The sequence below is a fragment of the Mycetomoellerius zeteki genome, unplaced genomic scaffold (genome assembly GCF_001594055.1).
Source record: "Mycetomoellerius zeteki isolate Tzet28-1 unplaced genomic scaffold, Tzet1.0 scaffold62, whole genome shotgun sequence".
Lineage (NCBI taxonomy): Eukaryota > Metazoa > Arthropoda > Insecta > Hymenoptera > Formicidae > Mycetomoellerius > Mycetomoellerius zeteki.
In genome coordinates, this window is record NW_017257632.1 from 3223174 (window position 1) to 3245814 (window position 22641).

A 22641-nucleotide genomic window follows, 5' to 3' on the forward strand; every position below is an offset into this window, starting at 1 on the left:
CTCCGAGTATCTTTTATCCTTGTTCTTCACCGAATGTTGAACAAGGATAAAAGATACTCGGAGTTGATAGAGTCGAGTTTTGGAACGCACCCCAGGATGATTAAAATTCATGAAATACGGACTTAATATTAATAGTTAACGCGGCGGGCTCGCCTATCTAGAGAATTGGCGAATCATGGGTCGCAGTCGGCCGTCGGTTGCGCTAGAGCGCCGGTTGCGCGCGCCGTACACTTTGGGTATTCGGCCGTCGGCGTGACGAGAGCGAAGTGCGAACGCGTACCGCGTACGGCGTACGAGAAATAAACAGAGTGCGGCGTGTAGTAGTGGTGGTGGCGAGAGCGCGCGTTTAACAACCATGTCGTCGTCGAACAAGAAGGCCAAGGAGGAAGATCCAGGCTCGGGCGAGGGGGACGCCCGCGATTACGACGTCGAGATACAGAAGACCCTCGAGGAGATCGACGGCTGTCAGAATCAAATCGATGGCCTGAACGAGAAGGCCAGCGACGAGATCCTCGAGGTCGAGAAGAAGTATAACAAGCTGCGCAAGCCCTACTTCCAGAAGCGTAACGACATCATTAAGAGGATACCCAACTTTTGGGTCACCGCTGTATCCTTTTGACCGACGCCGCGCCCATCGTTCCGCGAGTCGACAACGGGAGATCGGCGCACGGCGTGCGCGACCTTTTGACGTTTCTCGGCGGGGCCGGCGTCCACCGGCGACCGCCGCCATCTTACCTACTTGTGTACGTGCGTGAGCGTCAGTGAGCGTGTGTAACCGCGTAGACGATCACGCATTTTATGATTATGCTTTTTCTATCACTTGCCGAATTAACGTCACACTCTCGGAGGATTTGCGCCGTGCCGTTGTCAGCTCGCGAAAACGCGACGATATGTCAGTCTTTCAATATTTCATGTAAGCAATAAATTAGTAACTCCCAAGTGTATAGAGATCAAATTCTGAATGTTTCTAAATTAGAATTATTTAGCTCCAATTTTGAATCTTTCATGAATTGTTTCGAATTAAAATAGCATTCATTATTGTTATTAACGATTATTATTTATGTAAAAATATTGATTCGTATTAATTCGTATTTTTCCTTATAAGAAGTTCAGTTTGTAAACAACAAAGAAATAGCCGAAATATTAGAAGAAGACGAGGAAGATGCATTGAGATTCTTAAACAAATTAGAAGTTGAAGAATTCGAAGATATCAAATCTGGCTATAGGATTAATTTTTATTTTGATGAGAATCCATATTTTGAAAATGATGTTTTAACTAAGGAATTTCATCTAGGATCTTCTGGTGAGCACGTTTGTTGTCAGCATTCTGCTATTAAATCAATAATATATAGAAAACTATGATTCTGTTATAATTTAAATAAAAAACAATATACAGATATGATATAATTCAATTGAGTGTCATAGTTGCGATGAATCTCCTGCTGTTTTGCAGGAGATCCAGCATCTCAAAGTACATCTATTCGTTGGAAAGATGGTGCGGATTTAACAAAAAAAGCAAAAACCAAAGCACCACTGAAAGGACGTAAGAGGCCACTCAAGCACAGATCATTTTTTGATTGGTTTACGGATCACGGAGATCCAAGCTCAGATGAGATAGCTGAACTTATTAAAGATGATATGTGGCCTAATCCATTGCAGGTAAATACTATTCTCTGAAACTTACAGAGTACTTACTCTTAAAAATTGAAAATTAAGCCACTCTTTTTTAAGACTGGCTCCATTTTCACCTTTTAGAGTGAAACTCCAAAGAATTTAGAGAGAACTTTAAAGATACATTTAAATGTGGATGTGTCAGTGTCAGAAAGTATTAATACTTTATTTATATATACAATACATGTACTATAATACCTCATTCATTACCATTTGATGGGTTCTAGTATTACCTGGCTCCAGATATGGAAGTTGAAAATGGTATTGAGGGCGACGGTGAAGAATGTGAAAGCGAAGAGGAGGATGAAGAGGAAGATGGTGCGGATGAAGGTGATGAAGGAGCAGAAGGAGAAGAGGGAGATGACAGTATAGTGGTAGTCGAGGATGATGTTGATGAAGATGATGATGAGGACGAGGCTGTGAATGATGAAGATGATGGTGTCAATGAAGAGGATGATCTATTGGACGATGAAGGAGATCGTGAAGGTAAGTGTTAAAACTAATGCTTGCGTATTATTGTATGATATGCTTGATGCTATACAGAGGTCATTTTAATTGTTACAGAGGGAGAAGAACCTATATAAAGTTGGAGTTTGGTTTCTGACATCATACAAATGTGAAAAGAAAAAAAGAAAGAAAAATGAATGAAATTTTGTGCACCGAATCAATCAAGAGCAGATAGTTTAGTGGACTGAAAACAATATGCCATATGAATAAATCTCAGGACACATTTTTTTCTGAATATACGAAAATAGAGAAGCAGAATTTAGAAGATCTAGACTCTTTCGATTGAGAACCTGTGTATAAAAATACAGCATTTGTTAAGATATATTGAAAGTGGTTTGAAAGGAAAGAGTCTGGATTAAATTAGATAGGTTCTACCATTGCACTAAATCTGTCTCAAAACATAAGACAAATTCCTCAGTTATATTCATATGGCCTAGTCGTCGTTCCCTTTATAAAATAATGTCCGCTTGGTTCTCAATATCGCGGATTTTATGAATAAGTTAGGATAAAATAGAACGAGGCATTAGATGGAGAGTTCCATTTGTTTTCTTATAAAAATTATTCTTTAGATGACTTCCAGAACGAGGTGTCTTAAATAGAATTTTTGAGAGTGACGACTATACTTTCCGCACATGAAATACACGGACTTTTACACCATTGTCTTATTACTTTTGAATAAAACACGTAGAATAAAGATTTTATTCTTTGCTACGATTTGAATATTTTTTTTACAATCACACATATTGTCTATTACTACTCTGGAAACTGTAGTGATAAAAAATTTTTAATGTCTCTTGGTGATTGTTACTAACTTATTTAATTTATATCACTGCAGACTGTATTTGTATTTTATCTGATGGTTTTTAAATATAATCTTATACTAACAGAGATATAATGAGAAATGTTCGTATCCCGTTTATAAGTTACATATTAAAAATTTATACTATGCATATTACTATGACATAGCTGATAGTATATGATTTTGGCTACATCATCATGTTATAATGTTGCCTCCAATAAACGCATAGATATTGTATATTCATGTATTATTATAGAACTTAATATTTTAGTTTAAATTTTACAAACCGATTATCACATTCTATCGATATAGCGAGATATGTTGCTACACTCAAGAAATGATGTACAATTTTTGATAAAAAATTACAAGGTAAAATTGTGTATTTTATTACTTATGCGGATAAACGAGAATGTGTGCTCTGTATCGAAATCCATTTCGATTAGCATTAATTCTCTGTTGGATTACAATCGTCTAAAGAATTTGAGTTTAGTTTTTAATCATAATATTCATAACTTGTCACACTCAGAAAGATATACTTTCATCTTATCACACCTCGTTCACGTTCTTCCACACCCCGTATCACGATTTACTCATATGAAGTAAATGTTTCGCGAATATTTCTTACATTTGATACATTATGTACTTCTAACGATAATTTCACTTTACGAGATTCTTGTATTATATGGCAAAGGTGAAATCAATATACAAAATTATGACGATCATCACTATTACGTCTTTTATGGTCGGCATTAATAGAGAAGAAATAAGACAAGTTCTCGGTTACACATTCGCATCAGTAAACAGAATCTCGTTAGTTACTCTACATTCGAAGCCTAGAATGAAACAAGTAATTACTATACTCTCGAATAGGAAGCGCTCGTAGTCGATTTAATAAGATAAGCTGTAATTGTCTAATTTTAGAATAAAGTACAACAGCGATATTTTTAAATTAAGGCTATATATATTCTCGTGTTGTTTTCAGATACGGTTCTGTCAGTATTTATTAGATTAATACGTGTTACCGCTAACATGTGTGAAAAAAGGAAATATTGTCAAAATTATAGAAATGATAAGACCAATAAGATTCGTATTTTATCATTAGACACTTGTGTGTTTATATATTACATTTATTGATACCTATTGATTCGATTCGTTATGTCTTATGTGAGAAAGGATATTATAATTATCTGGCTCCTTTGGAAAGCGGCGAGTTGTAATAAATTTTTTAGTATTGCATTGCATTCTTTCACGGAGATACTGTGCGAAACTCCTTTTTTTATCGCATGAGGAATAAATATGTCAGCGAAGATGAAACGCGAGGACACGAGAATCAAGTGTAAACCTTCCCATCAAACGATGTGTCCGTGTTACGCAATGACGTAACAGATCAATCGAATAAAATTGCCAGTTTGAGATACAAAGTTTGAGTTTTTATATTGTCCATTAGTCTCGTCGATACACGTGCACGATATCGCTATTATCGAACAATATTTAATTATATTGTCGCAGTGTAATTCGCAGTGATAATTAGATAGTTAAACAGCTCTTCGGGATAATTTTTTAATGTCATAAAAGTTTCAAAGATCAGTAGCTTGCAAAACTAGCAAGGAGAGAACACAATGCATTGTGTTCACGGATTTTAATCTTCAGTATGATGAATCTACATCAAAAATAAATTGTGCCGTGTCTGAGCGTTTTGTTGAATGGGTCTTGTATATATATTTAGTATTTTTCTAACGTATGATAAGACCCTGTACTAATTATATGGAATCTTTGGATCTCGATGTAATGAATTAATTTACATATATAATGTAGCTTATAGCGAATGAAAGATATCGTAAACGCAAAGCTCAATAATGGATAGTTTTTAGTTACGCTGTATCAAAGGTATAAAACTTATGCTCATGCATCTTTGATACACCACAGCTCAGAAATTATCCATTACTAAACTTTGCATCTATGATATGTTTTATTCGTTAAACATAAACTACATTATAAATGAAAATTATAGATATTAACTCATTAATCGAGATTTAATTTTCCATATAATTAATCCTCCGTGGTCCAACTGAAGCTTTGAAGACCCAGGTAAATTTTCAAATTTGAATTTATTCTACCTTAAATTTAGACACGTACAAAAAAGTGAAAAATATTTCGGGTCATATCATTGTAAAATCGTATTTTTTAGTTTGAAAGTTAGAAGAGTACCAGGATCTTCCCAAATTTTTTAGAGCCCAAAAATATTTTGAAAGATACAATAAGAGTGACCCGGTTGGATTAGAAAAACAGTGAAAACGTTGGATGACGAAGGATTAATGCATACATTAAAAATACTATTTGCAAGGTCCATTCAACAAAAATATTCGAATGGCACGATTTATTTTCAATGTAGATTCATTATGCTAAAAGAGATCAAAATCCTGAAGAACCTATCGTGTCCTCTTCTTATAAAATTTTTTAATGCTTTGTTTTTCGAGATTATCATCGTTAAATTCGTGGGAGTCACGATCATGGCTGTCATCGGTCGAAACACGGAACAGGAAGCGACCGACCAAATAAACTTATCCCCTATGAAGCGCGTTAACCGCATCTCCTTTTTTTCCTTTCTCAGCGGATTGTCAAATTCTTCGCTTTTTTTACATAGACACGCGTGATCACACAGCGTCGTCGCTCGTTCGCTCTATTACGAGCAGACCGAGCACATGCAGACCGCGGCAAAAAAGCACCACTTTAGACCCAAAGATGTGGCTTTGTAAGACGCTGACGGCGAACCTCGAGGATGATGCGTGTGTTACTGACGGCTTCTGAATTACGCGAGATTTTTTTCATAATGCGCGACTCTGTGACCCCAGGGTGTTACATACGTGTCACAGTCAGCATCAATATCGTTTATTGCTACGATCACGATAGCGGGCGATACTCTGCAACGGAGAATTTAGAAGATCAAATTTATAAGTCAATATGTCTTGGAAATAAAATCGCTAACGTTAAATAGCTATATAATGCATAATTTTTTTAAGCTTTTCTCCTGATAAATCCTTAATTCTAACGGCGTAAAAATTTTATAAAATTTCTCGATATCTGAAGAGAACGGAGTTAGGAAAAATCTCATTACAGATTTCTCGTTAATAGCATACAAGTAATGACCCTTTTCATAAATAACAATTTGTACACATTATAAATTTTCCCTGGTTGAGATTTGGAGGCAACTGGCGCCTGATGGATGGTACGAAATTTCGCGCTACAAGGGGGCCACTGTTGAACGAGTCTCCGCAAAAAAAGCTGCTTTGTGCCGCGGCCTGGAGGAGCAGAAGCTGCGGAAGAAGTCACGAGGATGGTAAAGAACTCGAAGAATAAGCCGTGAAGCTGCCTTATACTCATTGACGGATTCAGAAATTTGTCAAGGAGCGGGCCATTTTGACGGTGCCGCAAGCAATATTTTTTTTAAAGGTCAAATATGAAAAAGACAATGTTAAATTATTATTTAAATTATTACACTAAAAAAATGTTATATTAAATGTATAATTCGTAAAACACTTTATTTAAAATTATATTAACACAAAAAATATAACAGAATCTATGATTTTTATATCTAAGAGATTCTTAAATTAAAAGTATTTTGAAATATTAAAATATATTTAAAAAATATATAACTTTGATGAAAATATTTTTAAAAAAGGAGTCTCCTCAAGGGGAGTTATGGCTCTCTGTGCTTGTGCTTGAGTTTGCTTATCCAAGGAATAATGCCACATTGATTGAATCATTAAAAAAATGGCATAAATTCGATCAATAATCGGTCAATATGACCATCAAATTGACATTATTTTAACTGTCTTGTTCTTCTTGGATATAAAAGTTTAAACGAACATATATCTATTTATCGAGAAATGATTGTGACAAAGACAAAATATAATTTAAAGTACATAAGATTGATTGTTAATATTTTTTTAGCAATAATTACACTCGAAATTGTATTTATTTGTAATAAAGTTTTTAATTGATATTTGGAGCTTCGTGATGATTTCTATCAAGTCGCAAATGATATGCCGACGATTTTGAAGATTATCGCGCTGGTTTGCCTCCGTTTCTGCTCGAATCGCGTTATTAATCAACACACGGAGTCTGCGAGCGTATCACGCGTATTCTCGTATCTAATGAGACAGTGAGAAAAAGAGAGAGTGAGAGGAAAGGACGGTAGACTTGTCGTACTACGCAACAGTGTGTTGCGAGTAGAAGGAGGGAGGTTGAGGACAAAGGGTAGAAAGAGAGGCCTGGGACCTGCGAGGGAGATGTATAAAGGTGCAGATGACAAAACCGAAGTGCCGGCGTACCAAATGCTTCAATGCAAGCTGAGCGCTCATTCGAGGCGCATCCGGACGAAACTTCCTCGGGACGGTTACTCACACGTTTTTCTCAAAGAGATTGAAAAAGAAAAGTGATAAAAAAGAATCAAGAGATCGAATTTACGATTTCCTCGCGAAAAAAAGAAAATTTTCAATCGCATTATTCGATCGCGAAAAGTCGCGTGAGCATAATAATCACGGAATACGATCGATGAAGGAAAATGGCACATTACGTCGATCTCGCTGCGTCCTTTATTATCCTTCTCCTGATGGCCCACCTGGAGCAGCTGGTCCTGCACAAACGAGGTACCGTTTGTAATCCAAATAATGATTGAATTCCCGATTTAAATCGTTAAAATTGATTCCCCCAAAATTATTCTAAACTATTAAACAAATTCTCGCGGTTGGTGGTTGATTACAGCATGAAAATCTTGCGCAAGATATCAGAAATATGTAACTAGTTTCTAGCTTATTTAATTTTCATTTTCCCTATATATATTTCTTATTTTTTTCATGTAGAGAAAAATTTTTATATAAAAATCGTGTGACTTTGATACACGTTGAATTGAAATGAACTCCAAATTGTGTAGACAAAGCGTTATTATGAATGTCTTAGAAAAAACTTAAAATTTTTTTTTATTTAATTATGTACTGTTTTTTCGGTATGAAATTATCGAATCGCTTATATTTGCGATAGACTAAATTTTATTTCATCACGACGATATTCATTGTGTGTACCGACGTTAAGCAAATCATCCTATTAGTTAGTTCTCCATTGACCTAGGCTTATTTGCGCACGCAGAATACTATGAGTTGCGTTCGGTATTTCGAAACTTCGAAGCAGTTCCACGAAGTGAAGCTCAATCATCAATATTCTAAAGATATCAATAATTGTATTTAAGTGGGCGACATGGGCGCAGGCAAAATTTTTCTTTAAAAGAGAATATTATATACATTTTATACATACAAACATGTACCACATAAAACATTTTATCACTTTGTGTGTAAAATTTTCTTTTTTCCCGTTGTGAAAAATTTGTACGTAATCTTTTGTGTTTGATATTTGTCGTAAAATTCAACATTAACTTTAAATTGTACTACAATGTCAAAAAGAAAACGCTCCCGACGTCCATGGTGGTTTCGTGCACACGACGCGTCGATTGATATAAATTAATTTTCGCATTATATGTAGATCGGACGCATTGAGGAACAATTGAGATCGCGAAAGCGCTATTGGAGAATCTCTAAGCTCTTCGCAGAAACTGTTTGCGAGCTAGATTGATATATATTTTGCAGATAAAATTCACGACTCGCATCTATCAGTGGGAAAACATACGATGTCTAAGAGAAACTAGGTTTTGACGCTTTTCGCTCTTATCAATGTGCAAAGCATATTTTTTCCAACGCGTTTCTCTTATAGATCCATAAATTTCTTTATAACTTTTTTATGATAGAATCGTGAAAAAATGATTCTAATTATTCTGTCGGCGTTTTCGTGTCCCCTGTTAGAATTTCGTAATAACGCAAATGAAAGATTTACATAATTTTTAAGCAATTGATGAAAAAATTGAGAAAGTGATAAGTCCGACAAAAATCAAACAGAGCTTTTGACCTAGATGCTCTTGTCGTCTCGTTCTTTTCAAGTTAATTTACGACATGCACAAAGATATAAATGTAAGATATTTAAAAGTTGTTTCAACACGGAGAAAAATGGTCTTACAAATCTAGTAAAAATATTTTAACTATTTTTGCCGAATTTATGATAAACCAAAATTTATTATTTACCTGAAAGTAAAAATATTAGAAGTAAAAAGTATATTATAATTATAATAAATCCATTCAAGCGATTGTCTTCAGTAAAGTAAATCATACTATTCTTAAGATCGTAAGCACAAATAACTTTCAAGACTTTATAAACATGTATTTTTTACCGCACAGTAAATTTTGTTCAACGCTATAAGGCAAAAAATATCGATAAAATAACTTCTATTAAGATGCATGGTGATTTATAGATTAAGAAATAGTAACAAATCGTAGTAGCATAAAATTTGCTTTGTGAAATGTAATAGCTAGATGATGATCGCTCATTTTCCAGAAAAATTAAGTAAATTTACATAAGTAGGTGTCCTTTCCTATATGGATCTACTAATTCTATAAAATTTACTAAAAGCACAGTATTACTTTACATTTTTCTTCATGAAAAAACATGGATAAACACGAGTGTTTATTTATTTTTTATTTACTTTACAAAGAATTCAAATTTCTATATATTTTATTCGAATTAACTTCTAGATGTATTATCATTAAATTAATTATCATATTTTCATGCTCTTCAAACGCGACTCGCTTATTTTTTATCGCACGAAATAGCGCTCGTTGTCGAGGGAAGAATGGAGGCTCAGTTCGAGAAATGCTGCGGCCTTGGCTCTTCTTGGGCTCAGGAGAGTCTTAGGTGTGAGAAGTTCACTGGGCCTGTGACCGGAGTGCCGAGGGTGGAGCAGGGTCTTTGCCTGGAGGCTGTAGATATCTGTTGCGTTCGGGCCTATCACGAACTGCAATGCGAAAAAGGAAAAGCCGACGCACGCAAAGGTCTGGCCTGCGTGACAAGCACAGCATCACAAAGATCTCCAAAGACTTTCAGCCGCGGTGATTACCATCGCGACTGTTGCGAGGGCTGCAAGCTAGGTACTTTTATTCAGTTTATTGGTGCTTTCCAAGTAAGCGACACAGTGTAACACAGTGATCATATCATCTTTGTTTAATATTGGCAAACAACAAAGATGTGATGATTCACTATGTCATCTGTGTTTCTTGTTTATTGGGTTGCTGGAAAGCACTCTATATATCTTGCAAATTACGTCAAGAATACTTAATGTATCAATAAAAACTTCTACTTCAACGAAACTCGGACAAACTCGTTCGTATCGATTATCCCTGACGAGCGTCTTATCAATGTATTATCAGGTATCCTCGCGGGGTCTATGGGTCAAGGATGCTCCTTCAAAAGCTTTTCGTTTGGCATTCCTTGGGATCCCGCGTTCTTGGAATGCTGTCGCGAAGCGTCGCCGAGCTCCACGACGGATCTTACGAGTGAATTGTCAAGCGAGAGTTCAACCGAAACTGATCTAGATTTATCGTCGTTTTCGCCAACGTCCTCGTATTCGCCGTCGTCATCGTCGTCGTCGTCACCATCATCATCGCTATCATCGTCATCAACGTCATCGTCGCCATCGTCATTACCGTCGTCGTCTTCGCCATCGTCATTGCCGTCGTCGTCGTCTTCGCCTTCTTCATCTACATCATCTTTATCCACATCATCTTTATCCACATCACCGGATGAGCCTTCCTCTTCATCATCAGATTCCACACCATACTCGATTCCAACTCCAGGTAACGTACAATTTGCACAAAAATGCTTCATTTATTACATGGAATATGTCCCTTGATTATTGATTATTACAAACAATAAAATTTATAAACACAAGTTAAAATATATACTTTCTAAAACTTTTAGAGTGAATCTTACTCTGAAGAGTGAAAATTGAGATACTCTTTTTCAAAACTGGTTCAATTTTCATTTTTTAGAATGAGATTCTACTCCAAAGAATTTAGAGAATATCTTTAAAAAACATTCATACTGTAAAAAAACACTTTGCGTTGTCTTTCTGAAGCGCATAGCACGTCCTCAAGAAAATTGGTGTGATTTTTCTCTTCTTTATTTAGCTTATATACAAATACTTTAAATCCCAACGATTTCAATTCCTAACGTTCCGATTCACAGAGTTGGATGATATCTGTCAACTCATGAAAGGCATACTTTGCTCTGACATTTGCGTACCGACGCCGGGCTCGTATCGCTGTGAATGCCGCGACGGTTTTACTTTGTTGGAGGACGGAAAAACTTGTAGGCAGGATCAACCAATCGACAGGTACAATAATATAGATTTTAACGTAGATCTTTTTATTGCATAGGAAAGTGTATTCGTGACACGAATACACTTTCCTATCCGATCGACATTCGGATTAATTATTGCGACGATATCGCAAATATTGCGAAACAATGAGTCAGTTTTATCATTTGCATTTCAGTCTGTGAAGCGTAGTTATTGTTAATAATGCAAATGTAAAAAAATGTAATCAAATCTCCACTTTTAGATGCAAACCAACTCACCCCTGCGAACATCGGTGCACCGACAACGGAGTGGCTGTCGTATGCAGCTGTAATCCAGGATACGATTTGGCCAACGACGCACGTTCGTGTATCCCGAGATCACCTAGGAAAAAGATGCCGGACGAGGACGAGGATAACGAATCACCGTTATGTCCGTCGGGCTATCGTTATAACGCCACCAATCAAGTGTGCGACGGTATGTATAATTTAAAAAAATGTAGCGTTCTCTCATACAGGTAAGGGAATAACATTTATATATATATATATATAACAGTTAATTAATTAATAAAAGTTATATCTATTAACGCGCGCGCGACAATAAAAGCAAACAGGGTTGGAAACGTTACTTTATAAAAATAATATTTGTTATCATTATCATTACTTTTTATAAAAAGTAACTTGTAATCGCATTATCTTTATTTAAGAAGTAATGATTCGCTTTTTTATAATGATAAAGTAAGACATTAGATTTTAAAATCGCATCATTTAATAATTAATATTAAATGTAACAATTATTATTAAAAATTAAAATTCTAACTAGTTTCTATGTAACAAACTTTTCTTTATATTGAACTTATTTTAATATATCTTCTATATAATTCTTACAATATTAATATTTTTATTCTTTAAAACATATTTATTAAAAATTTATGTTGTAATGTAATTTACAGACATAAATGTTATTAAAAAAAAATTAATTAAATATTATTTTTAAACATTAATATTTTTATTAAGAATGCATTCTAATATTTACTGTCAGTACAGAAATATTTCATTTAAATAAAAATATGTTTTAAATTTTTATTTAAATGAAATATTTCTATCGAATCATAAAATAATACTATCTATTGAATAAAGGTAACAGAGAACTAAAATAATGATTAAAAATTCGTTACGGGAGGGGGAGTTCCAAATAAAAAAAAATAATGATGGTCATCAGAAAAAAAGTAATGATAACGGCGTTACAAATTTACTTCCCAATCCTGCTAAAGCACATTCTCGTTACTTAATATAATTCTAACGTACTCGCTCATGTTTCATCTCGTGTACTGCAATATCGTGATTGTATCGCCATGTTGGTTGCAGCATTGTTATGTCTGCCTCGTATCTCGCTTACGTGAATTGCGATCAAGTTTGTATCTTTTTTTTATTATTCTGCGAGATTGATTTTTGTTCAATTCGCTACGCTGCTTGTTTCTGCGATCGTGCGTTCGATTTTCGCATGTGATCGTCACTTTTCGCTGATCCATCAATCAGACGTGGATGAGTGTCTGGAGCGCAATGTGTGTCCCGGTGGAGGATGCCAGAACACCATAGGATCGTATATTTGCATCAGGGAGAAATCCGCTAAGAATGCACTCTACGAAGCTTGCCCTCCGGGTTACAAGTGGCATCCATTGACAGGTGATTGCGCAGGTAAGAAGAAGCGCGTTTTTAAAGTTTTCAAAGTATTTTAAATAATCAAAGTCCACGCTTTGATTATTGTAAATCAAAATTATTATTATTATTATTATATGTTTATTTTTCAGATATTGATGAGTGTACCGTCTTATCAGCTGCCTGCACAACGGATAAACCATTTTGCGTGAATACACCAGGTAGTTACACGTGTTTGGAAATGACCGGCGTGAAATCCTGTCCTGCGGGATTCAAGTTTGACAAATCGTTGCAGTTATGCAAAGGTAATATTGTTAATATTTATATTTATTTGATTTACCCAAGGAACACACCGAGTCAAGAGAAAAATGATAATTTTTTATTACAAAATTTGACTTTATTGACGTTAAGAATTAAAATCGAGTCATTTAAATTTTTTGTTGACTTTTGTGTGTTCCTTGGATATTATCAAATTAACCCTTAGTACACACGATGATTTTCTGGTCCTTACTACACATGGGTTGTTCGTATCCCGGATTAACTTTCATCACTTTTACAAATATACAAAAATTATTAAGAAATTTTTATATATATTTTAATCTTTACAACGTATTTAGATTAAGTTGTGTATTTAAAAAAAATATATATAAATGTTATGATTAATTACTTTGTTTCTAGTATTTGAAAAAAAAGAAACGCGCAGAATACGAATTGTATGACCCAATTGCATGTACAAGGATTAATTCATGTGTATGATAAAATGATGAATTTTCTACGGGAAATCTTGCCTCTTTTACGTATTCCTCTCTGTTTATTTGTTAATCAGATGTGGACGAGTGCGCGGAAGATATTCACAGCTGTGTAGCAGATGTCGAGCAATGTCGAAACACCGAGGGTGCTTACGAATGCGATGTAAAATGCGGGAAAGGATTCACGTACAATAAAAAAATCGGTCTGGGGGTTTGCGTCGGTGAGTTTTCGGCCTTCATCTCGAAAATTTTTAGATCTTTAATTGTTATGATGCACATAATAATGGCATGACCATCGCTTCTCGATAAGTAAATTTTTATTACGTTTTAAACTTAAATTTCCGATCTTTCTACCAGATAAATGTATGCATGCATTGCATCTCTTGATAGCAATTTTTTTTCATTTTAAAAGATCGATCGAATGATTGTGGAAAACGTTGTGAATTACCTTGGGTATGTATTTGAGCTCGCATCCACAATATTTTGCATGCAACGCTTCATCCCTGTATTTTTCATGCAGTGAGTAATAAATTTACTTTTTAAGTGATTGCGTTTTTTGACAATTCATATATGTATATGCAATGATTAATTAATATAAAATAAAAATTATATAAGTGTATTGCTGAATTAACTCTCTGGAGCTGAAAGTGGATCTATTGAACCCATTTAATTATAAATCTCTTTGCCAAAAATATCAAATAATTTAATTTTATGTTATATCTAAAAATTCGGATTTTTGTTATCACCCTGAAAAAAATTTACTAAATCTTAATATATTTCTTTGAATAGTACTAAGTAAACATTTACTTACAGTAAATAAATATTTACTTAATAAAAAAATGATAGTTAAATCAAATTAATGGTTTCTGTATCAAATAAATATATGTTTAAATTTAGTAAACATTCACTTATAGCTATTCAAAGAAATATTAAAATTTATTTTTTTCTGGTGGAAAATATATATAATATTTATTTTTTATTTCATTTTGATTTCTTGAAATTAATTAATGTCTTTTAATTAACAAAAATTAAATAGGTTTTATAGAACTAGCATCAGTATTAGAGATTTTGGCGTCAACTCCGAAGGGTTAACAGTGTCGAGATTTTAAAGATTGAAACTTATAAAAGTCATACAGCACATTTTCAATATTATACCTTCGTCGATTTCTCTCTACAAAAGTAAATAAATTATAATCTATGATTATATCATATGTATTTTCTTTTAGACGTAGACGAATGTATCGAGTCAAGCAATCCTTGCCCCGATCCCGACTCGATATGTGTTAACACGGAGGGTGCGTACGAGTGTACAAAGACATCATCGAGTCCTTTTTCGCATATTCTAAACGACTATAATCCGTCCGATCATCAAAAGAGTATGCAATCGAATTCACGTATGACTTGTTCCGCGGGATACAAACCCTCTAATGATCCTGGAATAACGAGGTGCATCGACGTCGACGAGTGCAACGAACAAGAGTTTGACGAGCGTTGTGTTAATGAAATTGGTAGTTACAGGTACGATATTCTGTGACAGTTCAATGATATATATTCAAAGGAAGATTTTAACAATATACTTTATTGAAAAAAATAGATGCCTACCGGTTGAAAACAATAAGGGTACATCTACCACGGAAGAAACCAACGACAATCAACGCGATGATCGATTTAGTCGGGGATACAAATTAGAGGGAACAAACATTTCGTCGGTTATGAACGAAATCGAGGATTGCGGCGACGGTTACTTTTTCGATGGAAAATCTAACCGCTGCATCGGTAATTATTTCTTATTTTTACACCAAATAATCTAGGTTTGTTTTGTACGGAAATTTTGATAATTTATGTATCGTAGATGTTGACGAATGTGCCAATGGAATAGCGATTTGCGGTATAAACGAGCGTTGCGTGAACACGGAAGGTGATTACCGATGTTCTCCAACTTGTCCACCTGGTTTTCGGCTGCGTAACATTTCTCGACCTGTGAACGAGGTCAAAGAACATTGCGAAGATATTAACGAATGCTTGCTAGGTTTACACATCTGCAATAGCTTGACTCAATATTGTATTAATACAAACGGTTCCTATGTTTGCGGAACGCGAACTACTACCCGAATCGAGACGACGACTAGCAGCACGACAACAAGAAGACCGTTCGTTTCGCGCTACAATAAAGTACAGGTGCCTAGAAGTAATTTTGTGAGTTACTGATTACATCAATCTTAAGAAAATATGCATATTGATCACGGAGAAAAATGTAAAGTAATATACGCTAAAATTCTAGTAAATTTTATGAAATTGGCAGGTCCATATAAGGACAGACGCCCACTTATGTAAAGTTTATTTTACTTTTCTGCTAAATGGGCAATCGTCGTATAACCATACTATAAGGTACTTTTTGTATTTTGTAAAGTAAATCTATAAATTATCATACACTCAATAAAATTACTTTAGCGATAAGTATTTTTTAGCGTTGACAATTTTACTCTACTGTGCGGTAAAGAAACAAGTATATGTAAAGCCTTGAGAGTTGCTTACAATCTTGAAAATAATATGATTTACTTTATTATGAGGTAACAATTACTCGATGGATCTATAAATAAGGTAAAAAGTACATTACAATTGTAAAGTACTTTTCCTTACATCTCCGATATTTTTACTTTCAGGGAAAAATAGCCAAGATATTTTACTAATCTTGTAAGGTAAAAATTACTCAACAATTTCTCCGTGATTATTCGTAAAAATTGTTATTTTAATTCAACTCGTGTTATATAATATTCCAGGGTACGGATCGTTACTGGTCCACCGAACCCTGTAGACTGGGATACAAGAGAGACGCAAATACAGGCTACTGCGTGGACGTAGACGAGTGCATGGTCGGTCCCGGATGTAGGGATCATGAGAGATGCATGAATACTCCAGGAGGCTATGACTGTTCGCCCCTTTGCAGTATGGGCTGGTACTTTAGCACGACAACGAAGAACTGTCAAGATGTAGACGAGTGTTTGTTAGGAGGGCATGATTGTCCTCAGAGTACGCATAGGTATGCATCTTCAATTAGATCTTCAATCGCTGTGTACTTTTTTCTGTAGTATTTAATTATCTAACGGTTGGCGTATTTTTTTTACATTATTTTCTGACGATTAATACTCGAATTTACAAAAATCCGGAAATGTTGATCCGCAGATGCGTCAACACTAACGGGTCCTTTGTTTGCGAGTTAATACCGCCCTGCAGTCGCGGCTTTAGACGAACCTTCAACGGCACCTGTCTTGATATCAACGAGTGCTCCGAGAACCTGCATAACTGTCGGCTTAACTTGCATCAGTACTGCGTAAATAAAGAAGGTGGCTTCGAGTGTTTGACCAGACTGCCTTCTTGCCCATCTGGATATGAGTATTCTTTGGGTGCTCGACGATGCGAGGACATCGATGAGTGTCTAACCGGGCAGTACAGCTGTGACGCGAGATTTTCCGAGAGATGCGTCAACCTGCCGGGTACCTACAGGTGCGCGAAACTTTTTTCTATTACAAAATCTGTTAAATGTTCTACCTGGAATTATGTATTAGGTCAATATAATGAAATAGGAATTAAAAAATATTCAATGATATATATCTTGCAGATGCGAGAGACCTCCTCCTCCTCGTCAACGTCAAAGGCCAGCTTGTCCTTCCGGCTATCGGTATCACCCTAGTTTACGCAGGTGTACAGGTACATATAACATTAGTTTACAAAGGAATGTATTTTTTAATTACTTTAAATTAGATGAGGTATTTATAGATTTTTGGATGTTGAAATCGATGCCATAAGTTAAATTTCATTAGTACGTTTCTGAAATAATTAATATGCAAAAAATGATTTTTTTTTGCATTACTTGACATTTTTTGTTGTAAAAAAGTTTAATGTTATCTTGAAATTCTGATCAGAAATCATGAATGTATTGTTCATTCTCTATAAAATGTATCTTTTTAAATTTTAATATTGTTGTGAAGGATTCAAATACAGAATTTTTATAAGAAAAATCTTGTATTTAAATCCTTCATAACACTGAAAAATAAGATATTGAGATAAAAAAAAAATGCATTATTTCATAGGAAATGAACAATACATTCAAGACTATTAATCGGAATTTTAATTTTAATGAGTTGCTTTTATAAATTGTAGAAATGTTAAATATTTGTATTTTTGACTGTTTCATATTTTTTTTCTCTTCTATTTTTTTTAAATTACATCTAATTCTATTCTTTTTAATTCGCAGCATAAACTAAATGTTATATTCTTTTTAATGTATAGCATAAACTGTATTAACAACGATTTCAGATATTTTTCGTATTTTCAGAACTCATCAAAACGATATAGAACTTATCAAGGTCAGATTGAATTATTGACTTATGTTCGATAAGTTCTTCGCGAATGCATGGGTAAATTATATTATTCCTATCGCCTTTCGGCACACGCACGATTAATCACAAATGTCATTTACGATTGTCTGCATCGCAAATTGATACGCAGTTCTTATTTTATCGAAATATGTTCGTGTTTTATGTCGTCCTACATTATTTCGCTTTCAACAATGCTTTTATCAAAGGTATAATTTTGGAAGCTTAAATGTCAGGGTATGTTTTGCAAGAAAATAATAATGCTTTCCTTCTTAATCATATACTGTCTTAATACTTTAATTTAAAAAAAACCGACTACTCTTTAATTCAAAATAAAAAATATTTACGAGTTTTGCCATGCGAAATACTTTGTTTGAAATTATAGACATTGACGAGTGTGCGGAAAAATTGGACACATGCGGGGACAAGCTCTGCTACAATCAACCAGGTGGTTACAGCTGTTCGATGCCGCCTGTTCCAATGACCAGAAAACCGACCACCACACCGATGCCGGCTCCGATGAATGAGAAGTGTATACGCGGCACCAGATTCGTGAGGAATCGCGGCTGCGTCGACGTCAACGAATGCAGAGAGCTGGAGGATGCTTGCAGCAGCAACGAGGAGTGCGTCAACACCGTAGGCAGCTATACGTGCACCTGCAAGACCGGTTTCAGGCGTGATAATTTCACGCAGGCCTGCGTCGATATCAACGAGTGTCAGTTGCAGGTAACGACAGGATAACGATGACGAGACTCTCCAACATTCGCGTAATGCTTATATCACGCGGGATCTGACATTTATGGCGTTAATTTAGAAAAAAAAAATACAAAAATATTGTGACATCTCGTGCATCGAGCCGAGGAAGATTAAAGTTGCAATCCGACTTACTCTCACAACGTTCTTGAAATCATTTCATCCTTGCTGTTTATCAAACAAAAAAGAATGATGCTCAGCTTTTGTGGGCGTAAATCGGATCCTAAAGCACAGCCTAAGCATGTAAAGTCTACGTTCTCTCATCTCAATACGGAACTTTTCGCCGTTGATTTTAATATTTTCCATTGAAGGAGAACGACTGTCTGCCGACGCAGCGATGTGACAACACGATCGGAAGCTACACATGCACGCGATTTCTGCCTTGCGGTACCGGTTATACTCTTAATGCCGCGACGGAGATCTGCGAAGACGATGACGAGTGTGTTCTGGGCACCCACGACTGCGGGACCGGGTATCAGTGTAGAAACACCCTGGGTTCGTACCGCTGCGATCGCATTTCGCGTGTACCGACTCCGCAGTCGCGCACGTCGCCTATGACGACGGCGAGAATCACGACGATTACTACGACGACGCCGACGTCGTTGACTCCGGCTAGTTCTTGGGCGAACTGCCCGCTCGGCTTTGAGCTCGGTTCTGGCGGCAAATGCATGGACATAGATGAGTGCCAAAGAACACCAAATCTCTGCGCCACGAAAATGTGCATCAACACTCTGGGATCCTATAGGTTCGCGTTAAATTGCCAATACACGGAAAGAATAATCTTTGCTCAAGTATCCAAAAATTTATTTAATTAGATACAGATTTGAAAATAATTATGTTGGACCATCAAAATAATTATGTAGAAAGCATGATGAGCAATGCCGCAAAAAGTTTTGATTTTCTAACAACCAACTTGAGCGTCTAATTATTTTGATGGTCTAACAATATTATTTTCAAATCTGTATCTAGCTAAATTTTTAGATACTTTAGCAAAAAACTATTCTTTTCGTGTAGATAAAAGAAACGACACAGATTAAACGAGGGAAAATTTTGTAGATGCGGATCCAGGTTGATCTGCGGACCCGGTTTCACCCTGGACCCGACGACCGGACAGTATTGCATCGACGTTGACGAATGTCGGGAGGGAACGCACGAATGCGGCAAAGGACAAATCTGTGAGAATCGACGAGGCGGGTATCATTGCATCTGTCCGCCTGGTCATGCACTTGGTCCCAATAACGATTGCGTTGACATCGACGAATGTAGTTACGCTATTGGTATTTGTGGACCGAACAGCCGCTGCGAGAACACCGTTGGCTCATATAAATGTCTATGTGGGGAAGGCTTCGAAAACGTTGGAGAAACATCCGGTACCTGTCAAGTGAGTCATACCGTACAATTCGGATAGATAAAAATTAATACTTTAAAATCTCGTCTCGAAATTTAATCGCGATTGCTTCCAGGATATCGACGAGTGTCAGCGAACACCGGGACTCTGTCAACACATGTGCTTCAACGTGTGGGGCAGTTATCGATGTGGATGCGAACCTGGATTCAGACTAAATGCCGACAACCGTTCTTGCAGCGATATTGACGAGTGCAAGGAGTTCAAGGACAACCATCTCTGCATCGGAATCTGCGAGAATACGCCGGGAAGCTATGCGTGCAAATGTCCCGAAGGATATAGGCTCGGTAACGACGGTCGAACGTGTCAAGGTGATGATTTTTAGATTTCTACGTATACAGAAAAGCAATTGTACGAAAAAATAATTGAATATGAAGATATTGAACGATTAAATTAAATTAGGATTTTATGTTAAGAAGAAAAGACCTAATTATGATTCGAAGACTGACAATATACGTTTGTGAATCAACGCGGTCGCACGAATCAATAGGATGAAAAGTGAGAGCTCGTTTACATGAGTCATGATGTCGTAGCTTCGTGAGCATTCCACTTACTTATCTCGCAGTTAAAACAGCGCGACGATGTAATTTGTACTTGACCCGTTTGCCGGTAAACTGGAGCATCAGCTCGGGTCACCGGTCCACACGAACGTTCCTGTAATCTCCTCGATCTCTTGCAATCACGGCATCGTTGGCGGTCACGATACCGCCACGTGCTGTAACGTACTTAATTGTCTTCTACGTATGTTCACAGATATCGACGAGTGTGAGGCAGGTCAAGTATGCAGGGATGCGGAAGAGATGTGCCAGAACACGCGCGGAAGTTTCCGATGTAATCGGATAAACTGTCCCTCAGGGTACCATCGGGACCCCATGAGAAAAAAGTAAATGATTAAATGATAGATTTAATTTTCTTTAACTTCAATTCTCAGTATGTCACATTTGTGATATATTCGTTTGAATTAATTTTGAATATAAATAATTATTTGATCGACTTGTGTGTGATGATAAATCTGTAAAGAAGGATGTTAAAAAGGGACCGATTAGATTTTGACCTCCTGGATACAATAAATTATCAAAAAGTTTGTGACGTTTAAGGAACACCTCAAAAATTAAGCAAGAATATTGAAATTTGAATAAAAACACCAACTTCGTGCTCAACTTTTGAAATGTTCCCCAAACTTTTTAATTATTTTTCGTATTTATAGGAGGTCAAAATTTATTTTAAAAAACACTATTCCTTCTACTTGCACCTTTTTTACGCCAATCGGTCTCTTTTTAATCTTCTTTTTCCATTCGCAATTTTAGCCGCTGTGTACGCTCCTCGAGATTTTGCCGCATGGACGACCTAGCTTGTCTTCGGTCGCCATCGCATTATTCCTACAACTTCATTACCTTCGTGAGCATGCTGCCCATGCCGTCTACCGGTCAACTGGAACTGTTCACTATGAGGGGAAGCTATCAGTCCGAATCGATGGTACATTTCACCATGGCATTGGTAGACGTGCGCGCACCACCGGGTATCGAACGTGCCACGGAGTCCTGCTTTGCCCTGAAGAGACCGGCGCCGTCACAAGCGGTCCTGGTGCTGACGCGCACGATTCCTGGACCGCAGGAGATCGAGCTGGATCTCACAATGGAGATCTATCAAGACGCTACGTTCGTCGGAAGTGCCATCGCTAAAATCTTCATTTTCGTCTCGCAATATGAATTCTGAGAAAATCTTTTGAACGAAGATAAAATACGGATGAACGAAGATGGAAGTTAAAATCGTAAAATAAAGTGACGTAATTTAGAAATACGCTTAATTGTCCGATTTACGTGATTGCCTCTTTTTCCACAGTGTTATTGTATCATAAGAGCAACAAGCATTATATATTCAAATCTTGTTTTATGTGATAATTTCTTAAAAATATGAAATTTTTTCTGTTGCTATAATCTGTTGAATAAAACTTCCGTTTTAATACATACACGGGATGATCCAGACCAGCCGGAGAAACTGGCATGTACTCTTTATGAGAAAAACTGAATCGATAAGTTCTTTATCGTTTTGCAATGGTCGCATCAGTTAACGAGATATTAATTTCTAAAAATTGCCGAATAAGCGGGTAAAATGAATAGACAACATTAAAATATCTTTCAAAGTTCTTTATGAAATATCTCAAAGATATTTTTTAAAGAACTCTTAAAGATATATCTTAAAGTTGTCGTAAGAGTCGATTTTAGACATTTTGCTTATTGGATAATTAAAAGAAAATTGCGAAAATTGCAAAATAATAGAGGACTTTTCGAGTTAGTTTTTCATAAACAATACATACATGCCGGTTCCTCCGGCTGCCTGGATCACCCTGTATAAACAAACATTTTTCTTTCAAGAAATAAAATGTAATTAACATTTTAAGCAACATATGTTTAAGACTAATGATACGAATCTTTTTCATTTTCTGCTCATTTTTAAAACTATAAGTATTAAAAATATACACGAGCTAGC

General features: G+C 36.0%; 2 protein-coding genes across 4 annotated transcripts; both read left to right on the top strand.

Annotated features, from left to right (window-relative positions):
• Positions 1-232: 232 nt before the first annotated feature.
• Set (NAP domain-containing protein SET) lies at positions 233-2286 on the top strand. 2 transcript variants are annotated; one of them, XM_018457154.1, is made up of 5 exons: positions 233-607; positions 1114-1303; positions 1454-1659; positions 1899-2157; positions 2236-2286. In XM_018457154.1, exons 1-5 carry the CDS (start codon positions 356-358, stop codon positions 2253-2255), a joined length of 927 nt encoding a protein of 308 aa, XP_018312656.1. In that variant the 5' UTR covers positions 233-355; the 3' UTR covers positions 2256-2286. The 2 variants fall into 2 exon arrangements, with proteins under 2 accessions (XP_018312656.1, XP_018312657.1); XM_018457155.1 differs by having other exon boundaries at positions 234-607; positions 1463-1659.
• Positions 2287-7338: 5052 nt separating this feature from the next.
• On the top strand, positions 7339-22268 carry LOC108728551 (fibrillin-1). 2 transcript variants are annotated; one of them, XM_018457149.1, is made up of 20 exons: positions 7339-7626; positions 9691-10005; positions 10285-10710; positions 11102-11249; positions 11476-11687; positions 12749-12907; positions 13021-13173; positions 13695-13838; positions 14844-15135; positions 15212-15393; positions 15470-15813; positions 16398-16657; positions 16801-17121; positions 17237-17325; positions 18379-18719; positions 19058-19491; positions 19803-20127; positions 20210-20462; positions 20905-21034; positions 21459-22268. In XM_018457149.1, the coding sequence occupies exons 1-20, from the start codon at positions 7542-7544 to the stop codon at positions 21865-21867; spliced, it is 5022 nt and encodes a 1673-aa protein (XP_018312651.1). In that variant the 5' UTR covers positions 7339-7541; the 3' UTR covers positions 21868-22268. The 2 variants fall into 2 exon arrangements, with proteins under 2 accessions (XP_018312651.1, XP_018312653.1); XM_018457151.1 differs by having other exon boundaries at positions 15470-15795.
• Positions 22269-22641: the final 373 nt, after the last annotated feature.